Source organism: Tubulanus polymorphus, chromosome 11, assembly GCF_964204645.1.
Source record: "Tubulanus polymorphus chromosome 11, tnTubPoly1.2, whole genome shotgun sequence".
Taxonomy (NCBI): Eukaryota; Metazoa; Nemertea; class Palaeonemertea; order Tubulaniformes; family Tubulanidae; genus Tubulanus; species Tubulanus polymorphus.
The window spans coordinates 10854107-10872723 of record NC_134035.1 but is presented as its reverse complement, the minus strand read 5'-3'; the positions used below and the strand labels follow the sequence as shown (position 1 = coordinate 10872723).

Genomic DNA, 18617 nt, shown 5'->3' with positions numbered 1-18617 from the left:
TCGATAACTGGATAATCGGTGGTCTGTGGTTCATATATGGCCATAATCACGATTGATAGAACACTATATCCGTGTTGATGCGATGTAGAGAGAATCCCACAATTATAACGAAAAAGTCCGAAAATGTAACTTCGAGATAGTAGTTTATTTCAACGTTTCGACTATATCCTAATAGTCATCTCATTATTCCTGAAGATGACTATTAGGTTATAGTCGAAACGTTGAAATAAACTACTATCTCGAAGTTACATTTTCGGACTTTTTCGTTATAATTGTGGGATTATCTCTACATGGCCATAATATTTTGTAGGCCACCGCAGCGCACTGCTGCAGGTTCCTCATAATTTATTCTCAATAAACACCAAAAAGTACGATAACCACACTCAAACGTGGTGAACGGATAATAAGGTAGAAACCCACTACGTACAAATTAAAAGAAACATAGTGGGTTTTTGTCTTATCAAACACCAGAACAATTGAAGTTAGGATGAAACAGGTTAATCCAATGGTCTTGATACAGGTTATCGTGATTCAAGTAATCAATGCTATGCTAAAATAGAAAGAAAAAAATCCGATAAAAATCCTACGAAATCTTTCGTTTATTGAAAGTAGACCGGGGATCTTCGTTATCCGCTTATATGAATTAAGATAATGATATAAGTTAATATTGTTATTCATTTGGCAAACAAATTTATCAAATACAAATGATATCTTACCGTGAGAAATTCGTATATCTTTAGTAATAGTTTTTACCTGGAAGTCTGGCTAACATCAAGATGAGTGAAAATTTCACCACACCAGGAGGAAGTATCTGAATATGTTTATATTACATCTTTGCGGATTCATGTATTCAGAGTTGTAATTCAAATTTTACCAAACATGTCATTTGCATAGAAGCATACGAGGCAAAATAGACATGATCTTATTGCAATTACAAAACAACTATTGTAACTATTCACTATTATAATCTACATTAAAAAAAGCATCGGTCACAACAGTTGAATGAATTAATGAGAGTGCTTTATTTACAAATGTAATTTACAGCATATTTCACACAATGTAGAATACAAAATACAGTAAATTAGACTCGGTGGGGGTTATAGAAACTAAGAAGTAGCTAGCATAAATAAAACAGGTCCCTCAAAAAGAAAAAAGTGAAGAAAAAGAAAACGAAATATTCTTTGTTTTGGCACGCCAAAACGCACTTTCAGAGAAAATTGGACGTTTTTCGTTGTTTTGGCGGGGCGCCAAAACGAAAGTTCGTATTGGCGGAGGCACCAAAATGAAATGTTCTTTCGAAAATTGGACGTTTTTTTTCGTTTTGGCGTTCTGGCGTTCTGGCGCCCTCATTTACATACCAGGAATTTTACACTATGGCCCTTATCAGCCACCATAGATATGAGCTCAATGGATTAAGCTTATATTTGACTCTATTTATTACACAATGTTTCGAGAAACCTTTTTTCGACTGATTTTATCTGATAATCCCAGGTTAGATTACCATCAATTTGAACTTTAAGAAAAATTGTGACATTGATTCGTTCAATCTCTTTGTTATCAATAGATATTCTCAAGTTGAGTTTTAAAGAATTTACTGAAGACCATAAATGATATCTTCTTAACATTTAATGACAGAATCCAGGTGATAATGCCAGAGGTAAAAGTACCATAGGCAATAATGCCGGAAGTAAAAATGCCAAAATCACACCACATGTAAAAATGCCGGAGGTAAAAATGCTATACTAGATCTATAAACCTATACTAGATTTTACGTAATGAAGTTTAGATATACATAACATATTCCTATGATAATACAAATTAGAAAATGAATGATTTATAAAATAAAGAGAATCACAAGTCTATAAAACAAAGCAAGAAATTCAATGAAATCATTGATATTCTTATTTTGAGATTTTGGAAAATCTCAATATTTTTTAGAAAAATTATTGCTCATATTCTTATCTAATCGAAATCAAAAAGCGAACATAGTCATGATATATAACACATTTCTAGATTAATGAATATTAAAAAATGAATGTACAGAGTTTACATATTGGATGCACAGTTCAGATAAAGCATATTTCTAGATATAATAATAGGTATGATAATTAAAAACAAAAGGTTTTCGACGGGTAAGTTGTTTGTAAATCATTACATCAAAGCAAAAAATTCGATGAATAGTTTTTAAGTTTTGAAACACTTGTTTCTTACAATCATTGAATCAATACACCTTCTGGCATTATTTCCTCCGGCATTTTACCTCTGGCATTTTTACCACTGGCATTATTACCGCGTACCTTAATGACAACTTGTTTGTTTGAAACCTGACAGACAATTTTGATAATTCAATATTTATAGTAAGTACTTATCTGTCTAAATTGCTATCACTATAAAAAGCATTCGTGTCATCAGCAAACGAGATAGGTTTTAACACATTAGAAAATTTAATACAAGCATTTTCATATAACAAAAACAGCAAATTACCTAGAATTGAGTCTTGGGGTATTCCAGTTGTAATGGTACATAAAAAGGATTTACGATTTTTGATTTATGACTTTAAATTTGGACGATATTTTCTTTTTTCGAATAAAATCATTTTTACGTGTTGTCTAGAAAATGTAAACAAATGAAGACATTCTCGTAGAAAGTTTACTTTCACATCATCTGACAAAAGTTCACTTGGATTTCAATAAAATCTTTGGACGAACATTCTTTCTTTTATGGTAGAAAATCCGGTATATTGCAAAAGAATATGAATTATACTTGAAACCGGGATGAGACGGTGCATGTAAAACTTGCCTATCTAAAAATTATATTCAAACTAATTTCTCGAAGTCTCTATCAGGTTTCATATTTGCTATTAATGTTTTGATGTCGAACGGTTTTTTCACGATTTCGCGAACGGAAAACACTAACTTGTATTCGGGTTTATCGTAATACGTGTGATGAAATACGTGATTCGACATCACTTCCGGTCCGCGTGGCTTATTTGTGTAATTATCGCGTTTCAGCATTTCGCAAGTTTTACCTCGAGGTGTTGAAGGGGGTCCGGGGTTTTTACATCCGTTTTTTATGCTTTTCATAACGTTAGGATCAAATTCAGGAATGAATCGACTGTAAGACGCAAAATAGACCGCATCGCATAACGACACGGTTCTGTTACTCTCACTGCCCACAGATTTCTCATACGCAACTAAAACCGCATCAGTCATGAATGGACCGGTTTTACGAACAACATCACCTTTACCTGTTGCCTTATTCGCCCTGGGCAGAAATTCGATTATTTTCCGTAGATATTTATGTTTTGGCGTTGACGTCATTAACGCGTTTAAAGTCGATGGTCGCGGTCGACCCCAATTAACGACGCTATGAACGATATGATCTTCGGGTATCATCGCCGTGTGGGTGTTCAGCAAATGATCGAATGGTCGGAAGGCTTCCATATCTAAATCAGCGTACAGTCCACCGAACGTATAGAGTATAAAATACCGAATCGCGTCGGCTCTGTGAATTCCCTGTCCATAATTTTTGTACATCGGATAATACGCTGGAAATCTGCGTTTAACGAACTCGTCGGCGATGCTATCGGTCCACAACCAATATTCCCAATCGGGGTGAAGTTTAACCCAAGACGTTATATATTTTTTGAATGAGATCGGGATATTTTCAGTTTTCCACGTCTGGTGTATTATTTTTGGCACCGGACCGCATTTACTATCCGTAAAGCGAAACTGTTCCAATAAAATAGCAACGATATCCTTGTAAACAACAGGTACCTTCATGTTGTCTTGTGATATTGAATCATTAACGACGCCGTAACGATGCGATGATGATTTCGGTCTGTTCGTCATAATCTGTTTCAATGAATTTGCATCGGCATCAGTGAATCTATCAGGTACATTCATGTAATGTCGTATCGAAACGAGATGATACGACACCAATATTATTGCGATGATGAAACCGGCTAATCCAATTATTTTGAGACGGGTAAGCATGAGTAACTTGATCTAATACCAATATGCTGTGCTGTAAGATTGAAATAAAAATCTGATGAATATCATAATGATTTTGGCACACAAATGCAACTGAGATAGAGGGATGAAATACTTGCCTAAACCAATAGTGGGTATGGATACCGGTAGTGATGTTAATGAGCTTGATACCTTCTCTTCAAAACCTCGTTACAGCGAACTTCACGGGACAAGAAAATATGTTCGTTATAACCGATAGTTTGTTATATCTGATGAATCGTTGTTTCCGAGTTCGGGAAATCCTTACTTACTTAATCCTACTTTGTACTATCTGATTCCCAACCGATATATCCAAGTTAAGTGTATCCGTCCTATGTGTACTGTATTTACTCTCAAGTAATAGTTTTGTTATATTTCTAGAAAATAAAACTCTTTTGCATTGTACATGTATATTAAGATGTTTATTTAATCAAAGAGGATATTTCTAATTTGTACATGTATTAAGGTTAGGTTCTTTCCAAACATGCAGTATGAAACCATAACATTATAGAAGATTATGGCTTTAAAATAATAAGCATTTATTGTGTTCACAAAACAAAAGTTGATTCACATTAGTAAAACAACAAACGAATCACTATCAAATATACCATAATAGAATTGAATGAAAAAGTCGGATCAAAACCGATGAACACAGTAACTACATGTACGGGTCCATACATACAAATTTTTTCCATAATCAAATACTCGACTAAATTTCATTGTACATTCACAAAGGTAGCAGTTGTGAGTTGGACCAACCCATTTATAGATCCAGATATCATGATATAAACATTTACAAGGTCGGTCGACATTTCCAAACTTCGAGGACAAACTCTCTTTTACTGCCTCGTTGTAAGCACACAAAGTAGATAATTGATGGGCTTTTTTTGTATGCTGTAATATATCTTTAAAGTAAATACCAAATTTCTGACAATATGGCAGGGCACATCTATCAGAAATTATGGCCTATTCAGACTGATGGCGCTTTTTGTGATCAACCATATTAGCACGTGAAGTGAATCGTAATCCACATACATTACAGGCATAAAGACCTCTCAATGAATGTCGTTTTTCATGAACTTTAAGATTACTAGCATCAGTAAATTTTTTACTACAAATATCACTTAAGATCAGTAAAATGAAGCAATGCATCAGTAATTGCATCCATTCGATGGGCTGGTGTCATCTCTTTAGTGATGGAAGAGAAAGGTCGTAAATAAGACCACAATCTCTCCATTACTTCCCCATCACTTAGACCTACACCTACAGTTCTACGTGGGCTGTACATAACCTGAAAAACATATCAAATCTATAGAGATATATTTTTTTGTGATCAAATTGATTTCAACTGATTTATATACAACACTTACCTGACAATTGGCCTTGTGTCCATATATATGCATTGCCGGCACAGCAAAAGTTAACCTATTCAGAAGTGTTTCTGAGCCTCTTTTCTATAAAGTACATGGTTTAAAATATAATATTATTCATTCTTTTACAGTCCAGATTATAATCCAAAAATCAAATATTACTAACCTTTAGATATTTGATAAGTACACAGGCTATATCATACATAACACAAATAGGAATTGATGTTTCCACCGAGTTAACCAAATTCTGGATCAAAAACACTGCATTACCGATTCTAGAAGATATTAACATCATGATAAAATGTAAAATGAGTCAAACTTGAAATTTTGGATTTATAAATCATTCGTCCATTTTTAGTACCTTTCCCCTTGACGAAGGCTCACAGATTTTTTGGGAAATTCATGACGACAGGACCGACCAAATATACCGGTTTCGTCAAGTTTAGAATGGCGCTTTTTTGAACGTAGAGCATCAGCAGCTTGAAATGAGCTGCATTCCTAAAATAGAAAAAGAATTATAGATCCAAATATTTAAATAAATTTTACCGTTTTTTCATATCAATTACCTCCTTGTCATCTTTATTTTTCTTGTCATCATAATCATCCAGAAATGCATCTATACTCTGTTGTTCCAAAAAGAAATAGTCATTATACTTAGGAGATCGCCTACTTATTCCAGCCGATTTTTTCCTTACTAAACCAAATAAGGCATCAAATGACTCTATCAAAGTACCAGTTGGATTGGTTGGTGTACCAGGCCAGAAGTTCATTCTGATTATGGTTACAACAAAGCTTTCACATTCACAATACTCCAACAGAATATGATGTTGACGTCCTAAAATTAAGAATTTGAAAAAATACATTCTCTGAGCTAACCAATACTTGAAATGGTGAATCAATAAATACGGCCACAACCAAAACTTTTTAGCTAGGGCCGTATTTAGCGGAGGGCAGGGGGTAGTTCCCCCTCAGACATTTCGGAAAAGCTATCCGCAAGTAGTATCTTTATATCCTATAAAATTGCTCTATTGCGGGTATCTCTGCCCCCCCCCCCACCAAAAACATTCAAGCCCTGTCTTAATTTCAAACGATACTTACCAAGCTGGTCTATGGCAATTACATTCTTTGCGCTTTTTTTTGACAATTTCTATGATGCCCATTACTCCAAATAGTATGCTCAATTTTGTAAATTTCATATTGATATTTTTCCTCCTGAAAAAGGTTTTTAAAATTTTTGGGTTTAAAATGTCATCAGGCTAGGGCCACTATGATTTGCCATCACAACAAAACCTACCAGCCAAATTCTCGGCATATGTAGTAATTTCGCACTGTGTATATCAGTACAACAATCTCTGCAGAAGTCCATTGCTGGCCCACATTCCTCACATATTATCGCAGCATCTTGAATTTTACATTTCACACACATGCCTGAGACAATTTCATGTCGCTTTACTGCAGCCTCTAAGAGAGAAGGCATAATAGCTGTCCAATTTTCCAATAGTATCTCCTTGTTTGATCCATATTTACTACAACTGGCAGATGAAGTTTCAATATTATCTATCTGATCTGGAAGATAATCCACAAATGAGTTCTTTTGGACAGGTGATGATCGTTTAGAAGCTGGTCTCCTGGGATTTGTACTAGACACCTTTCCAAAATGACTGGTCCTAAGTCTCGGTCTGATCTTTCCCATCTGAAAAAAAATTGGTAAAATTAATAAAAAGGAGTAGATTTTTTCAGTAGCTCAATCATGTCGTTAAGTTTAGAAGGTAACAATAAGTTGTACTTTTAGTAGGCCAAATGAAATAGCAAATCCGAGTCTTAGGGTACTAGGTCTACATTCAAGCCTAAATGGAGCATCTCCCTCTCCTCACTTGCCACAGCCTACTTTTATTGACAAACAGCAGGTTAGCTAATTTCATACTAGTCCCAGATTTAAACATCTGGGTCCAACTGCTCGAATCTGAAGTTGCTCGAAAGTTGGTTAGAGTTAACAAGTGGTTAGTTGACATAGTGACAATTAACAGTTCTCATTGTGACTATGGTATTAATCTTACTGATGGGCACACAGATAGCATAGGGCCTACTGAAGATTTAAAAATCTAAGCACATCAGCCTTGAAGCGTCATTAGGAATTATGAAAAAAATTGAAGAATTTTGACATAAAATAGCCGCCAATCAGCCATCTTGATTCTGATCAGCCAGTTTTTAGGTTAGGTTGAAGAAATTTTTTTACTAATTTTTTCAACGAATCCGTTCCAATGGATTGGAATATAAAAACAATTTGACTATAATGAGATATTTCAGCGGCGGATCCCATAAACAAAGCTATTCGAAAAAAGTATATTAGTTTATTCACACTGTGCGCGTATCTCACTTGTTTTGGACCACTACCTCTTGCGATAAAATTAACTGAAATGTAGAGGTAAATCGTAAAACGTCCAAAACATAACTCGTTATATCGCTTCGGGGCTTAAAAAAACATAATTTGTAAAATGTTACTTGTAAATTGTAATGTCGCTTCAGGGCTTCCAACACCAGGCAATGAAGTTTAATCAATAATATATACGCCGCGCATGTGCACTGAGGTGCGCGACTTGGAAAATTCAAGGAAAGTTTGGAGAACAGAGTTAGAGAAAATAGAGGGAGACTTCAACCCGCGCCAGCATAGGCCTATTACTAGCGCAGCATCTTCCCACTAGACCACTGAGCTCGCTGAAATTCCACCAAACATTTCAACATAGGGCCTATGTATAGCACTAACCTCGAATAATGGCGCATTGGCAAAATATCCACTTCATATATATACTACTAATAGGCCTAATCAGCAAATTCACAAGAAATTTCTATTTTCTGCCTGTGGAATTTTTTTTTGGAAATCCTCTCGTGGGAGTCGTGGTCGTGCTCGACATCGGATGTCCATCCTCGTGACGTTAATTCAATTGTTATGATAGTAGACTTAGGCTTAGCTAGACCATAACTTACTTTATAAAAGCTATTCAAATTTTTGCACAAAGCAAAGCGTTCGATTCGATGAGCACGTTTCGCGTTCGCGTGTACGACGGCGTGTATTAAACAAAAGACTAGCTTCCGCGTTCTCCACATGACCCCCACATATCGCGAGGTCGCTTGATAACCGAAAATCACCGCTGGTGGCTGAAGCGAGAAATTTCTAGCCAGCGCTGGTCATTCTGGTCGACCAAAGCCTCGCTTATAGCGGGGAAAAGTGAGAAACTAATTTGCGCTAAGAGCGAAATACTATCTACCCAATCGGGTGCGCGCTATAGTTAAAAGGCACTATGTTATGTTATGTTATGTTATGTTATGTTATGTTATGTTATGTTATGTTATGTTATGTTATGTTATGACTGATGCTACGATAAGTCTGCAAAGGAAGGATAAAACTGAGGGTAAAATATTCAGTGAATAGTCCGTGAAGTGGAGATGACTGAAGGTTATACCAATCAGTCCGTTAGGGGAGACAACTGAGAACAGAGTACAATCATTCTATAAGGGGAGATAACTGAGGGCACAGAACGATCAGTCTGTAAGGGTAGTTGAGGGGATTGAGTACAATAATTCTGTGATGAGAGATGACTGGGGTACAGTACAATCAGTTGGCAGAAAATCGACGGTCAACCACTCGCGCGCACTTAACTCAACAGGTGGCCACGCGCGTTTCTATGAAGATATATTCACGAATGCAGTATCAAAAAAAATCCTCAGATAAAAATCTATCTTCAACGAAAAATTCTACATTGTATCTCAATACAGACCTTTGGGACCGCCTCAAAATGGCGCCTGGTAACTGGAAACTTCCCTAATGGTTATAACTGACAAATTTCAAAATGTTCTCAGGGACTATCTTGCTTCCACATCTATGGAACCCAGCTCAGGCCTGTAACATAATGCTCCCACTGTGACAATTTTTTTATCCATAATTACGTAAATAATCCATCGTTTTACATATCTCCTTCATTTTACGTACCTAAAATCTATCCTTTTTGTGTTAGTTGTTTATCGACATATGTCTAGCCAACATTCGCTTCAGCGCTGGTGGCGAATCGATTGTCGGCTCACTGCGCATGTGCACCATCATCGATTTCCAGTGCGACAGCTGCGACATAGGTTAATTCACTCTAACTTCGGCCGGATTTCACTAGCAAGTAAGTTCACTACTTCCGTACAGTCGAATCCTTTAATGATACACTAGGCCTATACGAAGGATTTATACTTACTTGTAATGATCACGCGACAAATATATATATATATATATATATATATATATATATATATATATATATATATATATATATATATATATATATATATATATATATATATCATTTAAACATGAAAAAAATTGATTCAAACTCGAAATTGAGATCAATTGATTAAAATCATCAATTAACATCATATTCGGCCGCCTACGATCATCGTATTAGCCATTCAATTCAATTTCGGCCGTGTTAGCCTAGCTATACAGCGCGGAAACTTGAAGCAACCTTGACCTTACTTAGTATGCGAACGCGCAACTGAAGCATAATCAGCCAGCGGTGTCTAGACGCGATTTTTTTTTCAAACCAGGTCGGTGCTTTGTTGCGCATGCGTAACTCCGATTTATTTCCGGTCTACATGTTCATGAATGATGATTCAGTTCAACAGAGCAGTCGTGCAAATGTGACGATTAATCTCGAATGCTCTCCGGTCTAAATGGCCTAATAAGAGTAAGAGTCGTACGTAGTCGTACGTAGTAGAGAAGGGTAACCAAAAATGCTGCAAATTTATGTAAGAATAATCAACCTCATGAATAATTAGGCGCAAAGAAAGATGTAGGCCTATTTATGTTAACACACATATTGTCATAAGTTCAATTCAATTCAACTTATAATAGTTCATGTATATTTATTAATTGATGAGACCTGTTAGAAGGATTGCTAAAAAGTCTCCTTTAATTCAGTTGAATAGGAGAGAAATCCTCCATTATGTGAAATTTCTTGGATTTGAACATTGTGACCATGTCTACGCCACCCTGATTTAGTTGTTGAGACCCCACAAGAAAAATAACTTCATTTCGTAGGCGTGGTGACAATGTAAAAATTCAAGAATTCATAACTGCTGTAATATCAAAATATATAAAATAGTTTCTTATGTATTAGTATATTATGTAAAGATTTCAATATAATAATTTGTCTCTCTTCATGACAATCTGAGGCTGTCATACTGCTGATCCCTACCAGTATTTGTAAATAAATAATTAATTTTGTATTACATTTTCATTAATATGTATTTTCTTTGACAAATTGTGTGGTAGCCCAGGATTGGGCTTGTTTGTTTAGCAAATAAATGTTTGATTTGTGATAAATATGTTGTTATTTTTGATTATAAATGCCTGCAGCTGCATTGGCCATCGCATAAATCCTCCTATTCCTCTCTTTGATGATTTTAATGCACGTGGTCAACGTATTTTGTGGAGTGGTGCTGAAGTGTGGTGGCAGCAGAGAACATAGGCGTCGCCAGGAGGGGGGGGGGGTTCGGAGGTGCGAACGAAACCCCTTTTTTGGCTAGGTTTCTTCATTTTTTTACCATATAAAAACTCGTGTTTTTTCCACAAGGTAATCAGTCAAGGTGGCGGGAAAACGCTTTAAATCGCTCCTAATTTTCAAAATTTTCTAGGGAAAGAACCCCCAAACCCGTCGTAGGGGACTTCGGTCCTAGTCAAAGGTTCGTCAATTGGCGATATTCGAACCCCCTAAAAAAATCCTGGCGACGCCTATGGATAGGCCTGTATTTATTTTTGGCCCTTCAGAAGGAGCTCAAGGACGTAGACTTCATTCCCTGCAGAGGCTAAGAGGATATTCCCCCATATAATTTTCAATTTACAAGGAGGACACGAAAAGTCTAGACTTGGGGCTTTTTTGGATCTGGCATAATTAAGGACAGCGTCTTCAACCGGCGCGGTGTCTACATCCGCATGAATTATAATTAATAAAATTGAGCACATAATTCCGCAATTTTATTAACATAATAATTAAGGATTATATTCTAGACTCCAATTTTCGTTTTGTTACTTAGTGCGTTATTCAACTTATTCCTGTTTTATAAGGAACACGTGTTTTATGTATACCGGTGGTTATTGTGTTTACATGTTGAGATCACGTGATAGCATGTCACGTAGAAACAAAATGGCGGACCTGGTGTGAAAAAAAATTCGCAGCGTAGTCATCGGCGTTTGTCAATGGAGGATTTCCGATTCATACTAAATAAGTTTGTAAGCTATATTTTACTAGTCGTGTGATGAATATTCAATTGTATTTTGCTAAAATACGATATATAAACTTCATCATGCTTTCAAATGGAAGAATGAAACGACGGCTTGTCGCCGGAAAGCGATTCAATCCAAATTCAATTCGTTTTATTGAAAACTGCCGCTGATAAAATCACCGATCACTGACACTGCTACATTTCTGGCAAGTTCGTGTTTTACTCGGATGGTGACATTTTCTTGAAGAATCCTCCACAGTTACATTTCCGGGTGATTTTGTTGAGTAGAGACCTTGATTCAAAAACATTAATTTTGTGCGGACTCCTTTGTTCCGCTAACACTAACAGGAATAGATTCTGGCATCTTGGTTCATACTCCCATGCTTGCTTTCAAGCCCTGCTGTTACAGCCATATCATTGCCTGACGATGAAATAGAGGATAATTTATCCAAAACAAGTTTCAATTTTCTTGCTCTCGAGTCAAGAGTTTTCTTTGAGGCTGAACTACCTAGAATTAATTGTTGGATGTTCTAATTTGGTGTAACCACTGCTTTTACTGCGAAAACTAGAAACAAGGGGAGTAGCTTCAAATGTTTCTAAGTTTGATGAATCTGTGTCAATTTTTAATAAATCTTGTGAATAAATTTGCTCAAGTTTCGCTTCAAAATTTTGAATTTCTTCATTCTTCAGTCGAATTTTGTCGGATAATTCATCGATTTTCTCTTTCATGGTAATCAAATCAGGATGACAAGAACATTGACAATGAGACTTAACGGGTGATATTGAACATAAGGAAACATGAAGGAAACCGAATTTAGATCACTTCACAGGAGGACATCATTATCATCAATATCAGACAAATCTACACCAGAGTGCGCATCAACAGCAGATATCTCGAGAGTACTTTCCAGCAAAATGTCGCCATTAGTCGAGCTTTCCTCTATTGCATCCTCTCTGTCCGTAAATTCACTACTCTGGCTTTCTTTAAATGTGGAATTTGCAACTATGTCCCTAGTTTTTGTTCCTAGGGAAATGTTAAGAGGGAAGAATAAATGGTAGATGTTAGATCCTATAACCGACTCGTCGCACATGCGCATTGACTGCCTGGACTTAGAAAGCTCTTGAAAAGTAACTAAAAATCAGGACTCGAACACGCAACCACGTGAGCGTAAGCATAACGTTATCCCATGGCGCTAGCGATGCTAGCTTTCCGGTTCACTGGTTTTATAACTTCATATAGTCTTACCTTAAGCTACCATATAGTAATAAGCTGTAAAGCCTCACCTAATCCTAACCCTAAAGCCTCACCTAACCCTAACCCCTCACCTAACCCTAAGCCTATAGCCTCACCTTACCCTACTCTAACGCACGCCTCACCTTAGCCTAAACCCTCTTGATACTAACCCTTCTGATCTTATCAATTGAAAAAAGCCGCCATTTTGTGTACGACTCGGTTATAGGATCTAACATTTACCAGAATAAATATGATTGTAGAAAATGGGTCCTTTCAAAGACCTTCATTATTTGAATGAAATATGCGTTGAATTAAGCAGAATCAGTTATAGTTCTCTATATTTATCTTTTTTGAGAGAAAAGAAATATTTGTCTCATGTTTCGCATCTAATATATAAGAGAGAAAAGTTTGCAAATGTTAGCAATTCTGTGGACATATATAGCGTCGAGCCGATTACCGAATAAACCAGACCGCCTTAAACAGAGTCTACTGTGCCTCCTTTATAAAACTGACCTCAGGGGTTTAATAGAGAACAACATATTTATCATAATTGCATTGTCCTCATACTTATCATACTTGCATAATCCTCATTGTCGTTGTCATTTCATTTAAGTCATTTGATTGACAGTCACTCAGAGTTCGAAATATACAAAACTTGTAAGACCTCACAATCAATATAACATCAGAATAACCTCATCATAATATCAGAATAACCATTATTTCTAACATGTGTAATGAATTTTAATTCTTTAATAAAAACATTCCAAAAAATATAGATTTAAGACTCACTCCTACGGCTACGCTTTTTTCTGGAACTTCCGAAGTACCTCTCTCGAATGGGCACCTTGCTTGGTAGTGAGATTTACTGAGCGCTTTGTTGATGCTGTAAAAAGTGAAAGATAGTGCATCTTAATGTTTTCATATTGTCTTAATCTTAATCTCAAGATTAAAAAATTTGATATATTTACCAGTGGCTTGCTCAGCAGACATACCGGCAGCGGTACTCAAATTTGCATCCCTAACGGTCGGTACTAATCGTGCTAAAGAAGAAAGAATAAATATCTGGTACCGGTATGGTGGTAGGCCAGACTGGATTCAGTTAAAATAAATGTACTTCATTTGACTAAATAAAATTTCTAGGCCTTTTCATCAGGAGGTATTTCTGGACTTCTTGTGTTGTATATCAAATTTCTCTAAGAAAATAGGAGAGCACCATTATCCTACTCCAAGAGGAAATAAATGGGAGGGGAAATCATTTCAGGGGCAGGAAAGTGGCCGCTCTATAAAATCGGTCGAATTCTTACGAGGTAAAATTTACGAGCGTCAAAAAATCTCTGGACGCCCTAATTCGTCAGGGTTATTGTATGTCAATTTGTTCATCTTTTTATGATCTACCTCGCTAAATCGGAATCCACTATGAAGTATTATGTTTTAATGTTCGCTTTGGCATTAAACTAGGAATAGTTTGGAATTTGGAGATGCCTAAATTATCAAAAAATTACTTACTATTTCGGAGCGGGTTGTTGTCACGGTTTCTCCACGAACAAACAACATATCGCGAGGTACCTCGGGTCTTCGGGAAGCGATCTATGCTGGTTACGAATAATATCTGCCTATCCATTTATGTACTATGTACGCTCAAATACGAATGCCAAAGCCCAGTTTCTTCAGCTTTAAAGCATTACCAGCAGGTGCGCGTTAGGTCACCGTGCGCGCCTCAGCCTATCAACAAGACTTACAAGCCGAAACGTTTGAAAGGTCAAGTTTCTAACTTCGAAGAAGAGCTGTAGAGCCGCTAAGTTTGTACACGTAATATCATAATAAAGAGCTCAGCCCGTGTTTTCATAGGATGTCAGTTGTTCTGGTTGGCTTATTAGGTAGTTTTTCAGTAGTGTCCAGTTTTTGCGACAGCGCCACGGCGCTGGAGCACATTAAGATGAATATCAAACCACCCGGTTTCTTCCAATACCACCACCTAGTGGGCTCAATTCAAATTCAAATATACTTTATTAATACTTATTCTAATTAACTTAATTATTACTTTTTTCAATACTTTATTGTTCCCAGTACCGCAAATACATCGGATTTCCGTAATTAAGTAGACAGAACACAAATAAGATTAAGAATCTTTAAGTATTCAGATAACAACGTACATGTATCTTATTTTTCAACTTTAATTAGCAATGAGATTCAACACTCACGGCCGCGATGCGCCTTCCCTTTCGGAAGGCCGATCGGCTCTTCCCTGAAAAATTTATTGCTGAATCGACGTCCCGCTAATGATGAATACTATTTTTAGATCCCCTGATTTCAAAATTCAAAACTCAAATATATAGATTTATATGAACCCTAGGTCTACCCTTGTAATTAACAAATTATTCGAAAGCAAAGATCTTGCATTCGAGTTTACTTTAAGCAGTTTCTTTATTTCTTTGCTTTCAGACAGCTAACACCGGCTAACACCTATCGGTATGTCCCTTCAGGTGTTCCGTACTTTTGCATACGGAGGGAGAATCTCCCAACTGCCAATGGTATAAATCACTTATTTTCTCACACTGGGAGACATCTTCCGAAAATGGTAGCAATATGGCTGATGTTTTTATTTTATCATGTCATTAACATTTCTCTAAAAACCCTCCCACGGTTATTAAGGACCAAAGAATTGACACATCGACACGAAACACCCCACCCGATAACCGTGATCAGATGTGTTCTCAAAAACCCTTCAACCATTTATCAAGTTTACTAGATAAACCTAATTACTACTACTATACAATATTATCTTCATCTTTCCCATTTGCTTATGATTATTTTCATCGCCGTCATCTTTTTATAAATTATGTGTTATATTATGTAATAATTTCAATGTAATTAAAGACTATTATTATCATTATTATTATTATTATCATTATTTTCATTATTATTAAATCATATATAATTTATGAACGTTTGTTGTTGAAAATGAGATATATAGATCAATATTATATTCTCACGAAACAAAAATATTTCAATCTAAGTTCACTTGGGTTTCAATAATATCTTTGGACGGATCATCAGAAAAACCGGTATATTGCAGAAGAATATGAATTATACTTGAAACCGGGATGAGACGGTGCATGTAAAACTCGCCTATCTTAAAATTATACTCAAACTAATTTCTCGAAGTCTCTATCGGGCTTCATATTCGATATCAATGTTTTGATGTCGAACGGTTTTTTCACGATTTCGCGAACGGAAAACACTAACTTGTATTCGGGTTTTTCGTAATACGTGTGATGGAATGCGTGATACGACATCACTTCCGGTCCGCGTGGCTTATTTGTGTAATTATCGCGTTTCAGCATTTCACAAGTTTTACCTCGAGGTGTTGAAGGGGGTCCGGGGTTTTTACATCCATTTTTTATGCTTTTCATAACGTTAGGATCAAATTCAGGAATGAATCGACTGTAAGACGCAAAATAGACCGCATCGCATAACGACACGGTTCTGTTACTCTCAACACCCACAGATTTCTCATACGCAACTAAAACGTCATCAGTCATGAATGGACCAGTTTTATAAACAACATCACCTTTACCTGTTGCTTTATCAGCTGTGGGAAGATATTCGATTATTTTCCGTAGATATTTATGTTTTGGCGTTGACGTCATTAACGCGTTTAAAGTCGATGGTCGCGGTCGACCCCAATTAACGACGCTATGAACGATATGATCTTCGGGTATCATCGCCGTGTGGGTGTTCAGCAAATGATCGAATGGTCGCAAGGCTTCCATATCTAAATCAGCGTACAGTCCACCGAACGTATAGAGTATAAAATACCGAATCGCGTCGGCTCTGTGAATTCCCTGTCCATAATTTTTGTACATCGGATAATACGCAGGAAATCTGCGTTTAACGAACTCGTCGGCGATGCTATCGGTCCACAACCAATATTCCCAATCGGGGTGAAGTCTGACCCAAGACGTTATATATTTTTTGAATGAGATCGGGATATTTTCAGTTTTCCACGTCTGGTGTATTATTTTTGGCACCGGACCGCATTTACTATCCGTAAAGCGAAACTGTTCCAATAAAATAGCAACGATATCCTTGTAAACAACAGGTACCTTCATGTTGTCTTGTGATATTGAATCATTAACGACGTCGTAACGATGCGATGATGATTTCGGTCTGTTCGTCATAATCTGTTTCAATGAATTTGCAACGGCATCAGTGAATCTATCAGATACATTGATGAGATGATACGACACCAAAATTATTGTGATGATGAAACCGGCTAATCCAATTTTCTTGAGACGGTTAAGCATGATTAACTCGATCTAATACCAATATGCTGTGCTGTAAGATTGAAATAAAAATCTGATGAATATCATAATGATTTTGGCACACAAATGCAACTGAGATAGAGGGATGAAATACTTGCCTAACCCAATAGTGGGTATGGATACCGATAGTGATGTTAATGAGCTTGATACCTTCTCTTCAGAGATGCGAGCACAACTTTCCAGGTGTTTTATGTTTTGGTATATGTGTCCGCTGCGATAGCAATATTATAATGTTGTGATCGACGTGCGCTCTTTTGATTGTTTAATTCAGAAACTTTGAATCTCCTATTGATAAAAAATGATAATATATATACGTTTTGTCCCTTTTTGGTTTACCTTTGTCAGCGATATGAAGTTGGAAGTTGGCATTGAGCCAATTCATAATCGCGGTACGTTTTTTTATATGAGCATTTGTTTCATTGGTTCTCGGCTTAAACAACGTATAATCGATGCGATTGAAGACATGGCGAACCTCCGTCGATGACATGGTCAACATTTTTTAAAATTCTACGAAAAACTGTTTTTGGCGGGAAAATTCCTAGCCCTCGCGTATAAAATTGCAATGACCTCGATTAGGCGTTCGGCGCTACCGTACTAAAATAATCATGAGAAAGCCATAGAATGGCGAACGTTTCATTGGACTAGGTGCCGTATACGTGCGAATTTCAAATGCGCGCTCATTGCTGGTGAGAATGTAATTATTATCCGCCATAGGTATTGTTTCATTTTAATACCCGGTGATCGTTTTGATTGACATTGAAGTGTAAGCGAACGTTCACTACACGAGGCCTCCATGTGCGCGCAGTGCTATAGACTGTTGCACACAAACACACGCTCGTACAGTATACACTACTACAGTGACATCCTCGCTTGCCAGGGATCCGGTATCACTCCCGAACTCGCTTCCACCAGCCCCCTGGCCTCACGAAGCGTGATTTCATTACTGGCGCTGTTGCGCGTGACGTCATATATCGATTTGCGAAATACTTCCTTGTTCGGTAAAACGTGCGCTGATTGGTCAATTTAACGGGAAAACAGAAGTCAGAAGTCTACTGACGGTTTGTTACAAGCGCTGTGATTGGTACGACCGAATTCTGGTCGGCTAGTAACGACTCCAACGACTCGTGAGGTCAAGGGGTTCGGGGAACAGCTTTAGCGTAGTGGGTTCGAATCCCTTGACGGGTGAAGATGCTACAGTGATACTGTAACGCTGCTTTCTGGCGCGTTTGACATTTCATCATCAGAAGAACGCTGTGTTTTCTGTTTGATAGAATTTGTAATAAATTGTAATTTCTTGTGACCTGAAAATACTAAGCAGCAAACTATAGGTATTGGTCGAGGTCTGAATATTGTAGTGGTAAATTCCAGGATTTAAAACGATCTTATACGCTGATTTCTTACTGCACCGGTATTT

General features: G+C 36.9%; 2 protein-coding genes and 1 long non-coding RNA gene across 6 annotated transcripts; all 3 read right to left on the bottom strand.

The window, feature by feature from the left end:
* Positions 1–618: 618 nt before the first annotated feature.
* Positions 619–9875, bottom strand: LOC141913308 (uncharacterized). 4 transcript variants are annotated; one of them, XR_012620272.1, is made up of 12 exons: positions 9812–9875; positions 9369–9595; positions 6675–7073; positions 6479–6592; positions 5947–6215; positions 5742–5878; positions 5547–5655; positions 5381–5464; positions 5046–5301; positions 4283–4387; positions 4112–4191; positions 3704–4026 (listed from the first exon to the last, which is right to left on the bottom strand). XR_012620272.1 is itself a non-coding variant. In XM_074804804.1 (5 exons), exon 5 carries the CDS (start codon positions 3993–3995, stop codon positions 2817–2819), a length of 1179 nt encoding a protein of 392 aa, XP_074660905.1. In that variant the 5' UTR covers positions 3996–4026; positions 4112–4191; positions 4283–4387; positions 9369–9595; positions 9812–9875; the 3' UTR covers positions 619–2816. The 4 variants fall into 4 exon arrangements, 2 of the variants coding, with proteins under 2 accessions (XP_074660905.1, XP_074660904.1); XR_012620273.1 differs by having other exon boundaries at positions 4283–5301; positions 6675–6946; positions 7029–7073; XM_074804804.1 differs by lacking the exons at positions 5046–5301; positions 5381–5464; positions 5547–5655; ... (2 more) ...; positions 6479–6592; positions 6675–7073 and having other exon boundaries at positions 619–4026.
* A 3767-nt stretch (positions 9876–13642) lies between these two features.
* Positions 13643–14838, bottom strand: LOC141913227 (uncharacterized). Its single transcript, XR_012620250.1, has 3 exons — positions 14385–14838; positions 13847–13918; positions 13643–13761 (listed from the first exon to the last, which is right to left on the bottom strand). It is a non-coding gene; the product is annotated as an uncharacterized LOC141913227 (long non-coding RNA).
* Positions 14839–15800: 962 nt separating this feature from the next.
* On the bottom strand, positions 15801–17419 carry LOC141913081 (uncharacterized). The gene is made up of 2 exons (XM_074804525.1): positions 17302–17419; positions 15801–17216 (listed from the first exon to the last, which is right to left on the bottom strand). The coding sequence occupies exon 2, from the start codon at positions 17183–17185 to the stop codon at positions 16025–16027; it is 1161 nt and encodes a 386-aa protein (XP_074660626.1). The 5' UTR covers positions 17186–17216; positions 17302–17419; the 3' UTR covers positions 15801–16024.
* Positions 17420–18617: the final 1198 nt, after the last annotated feature.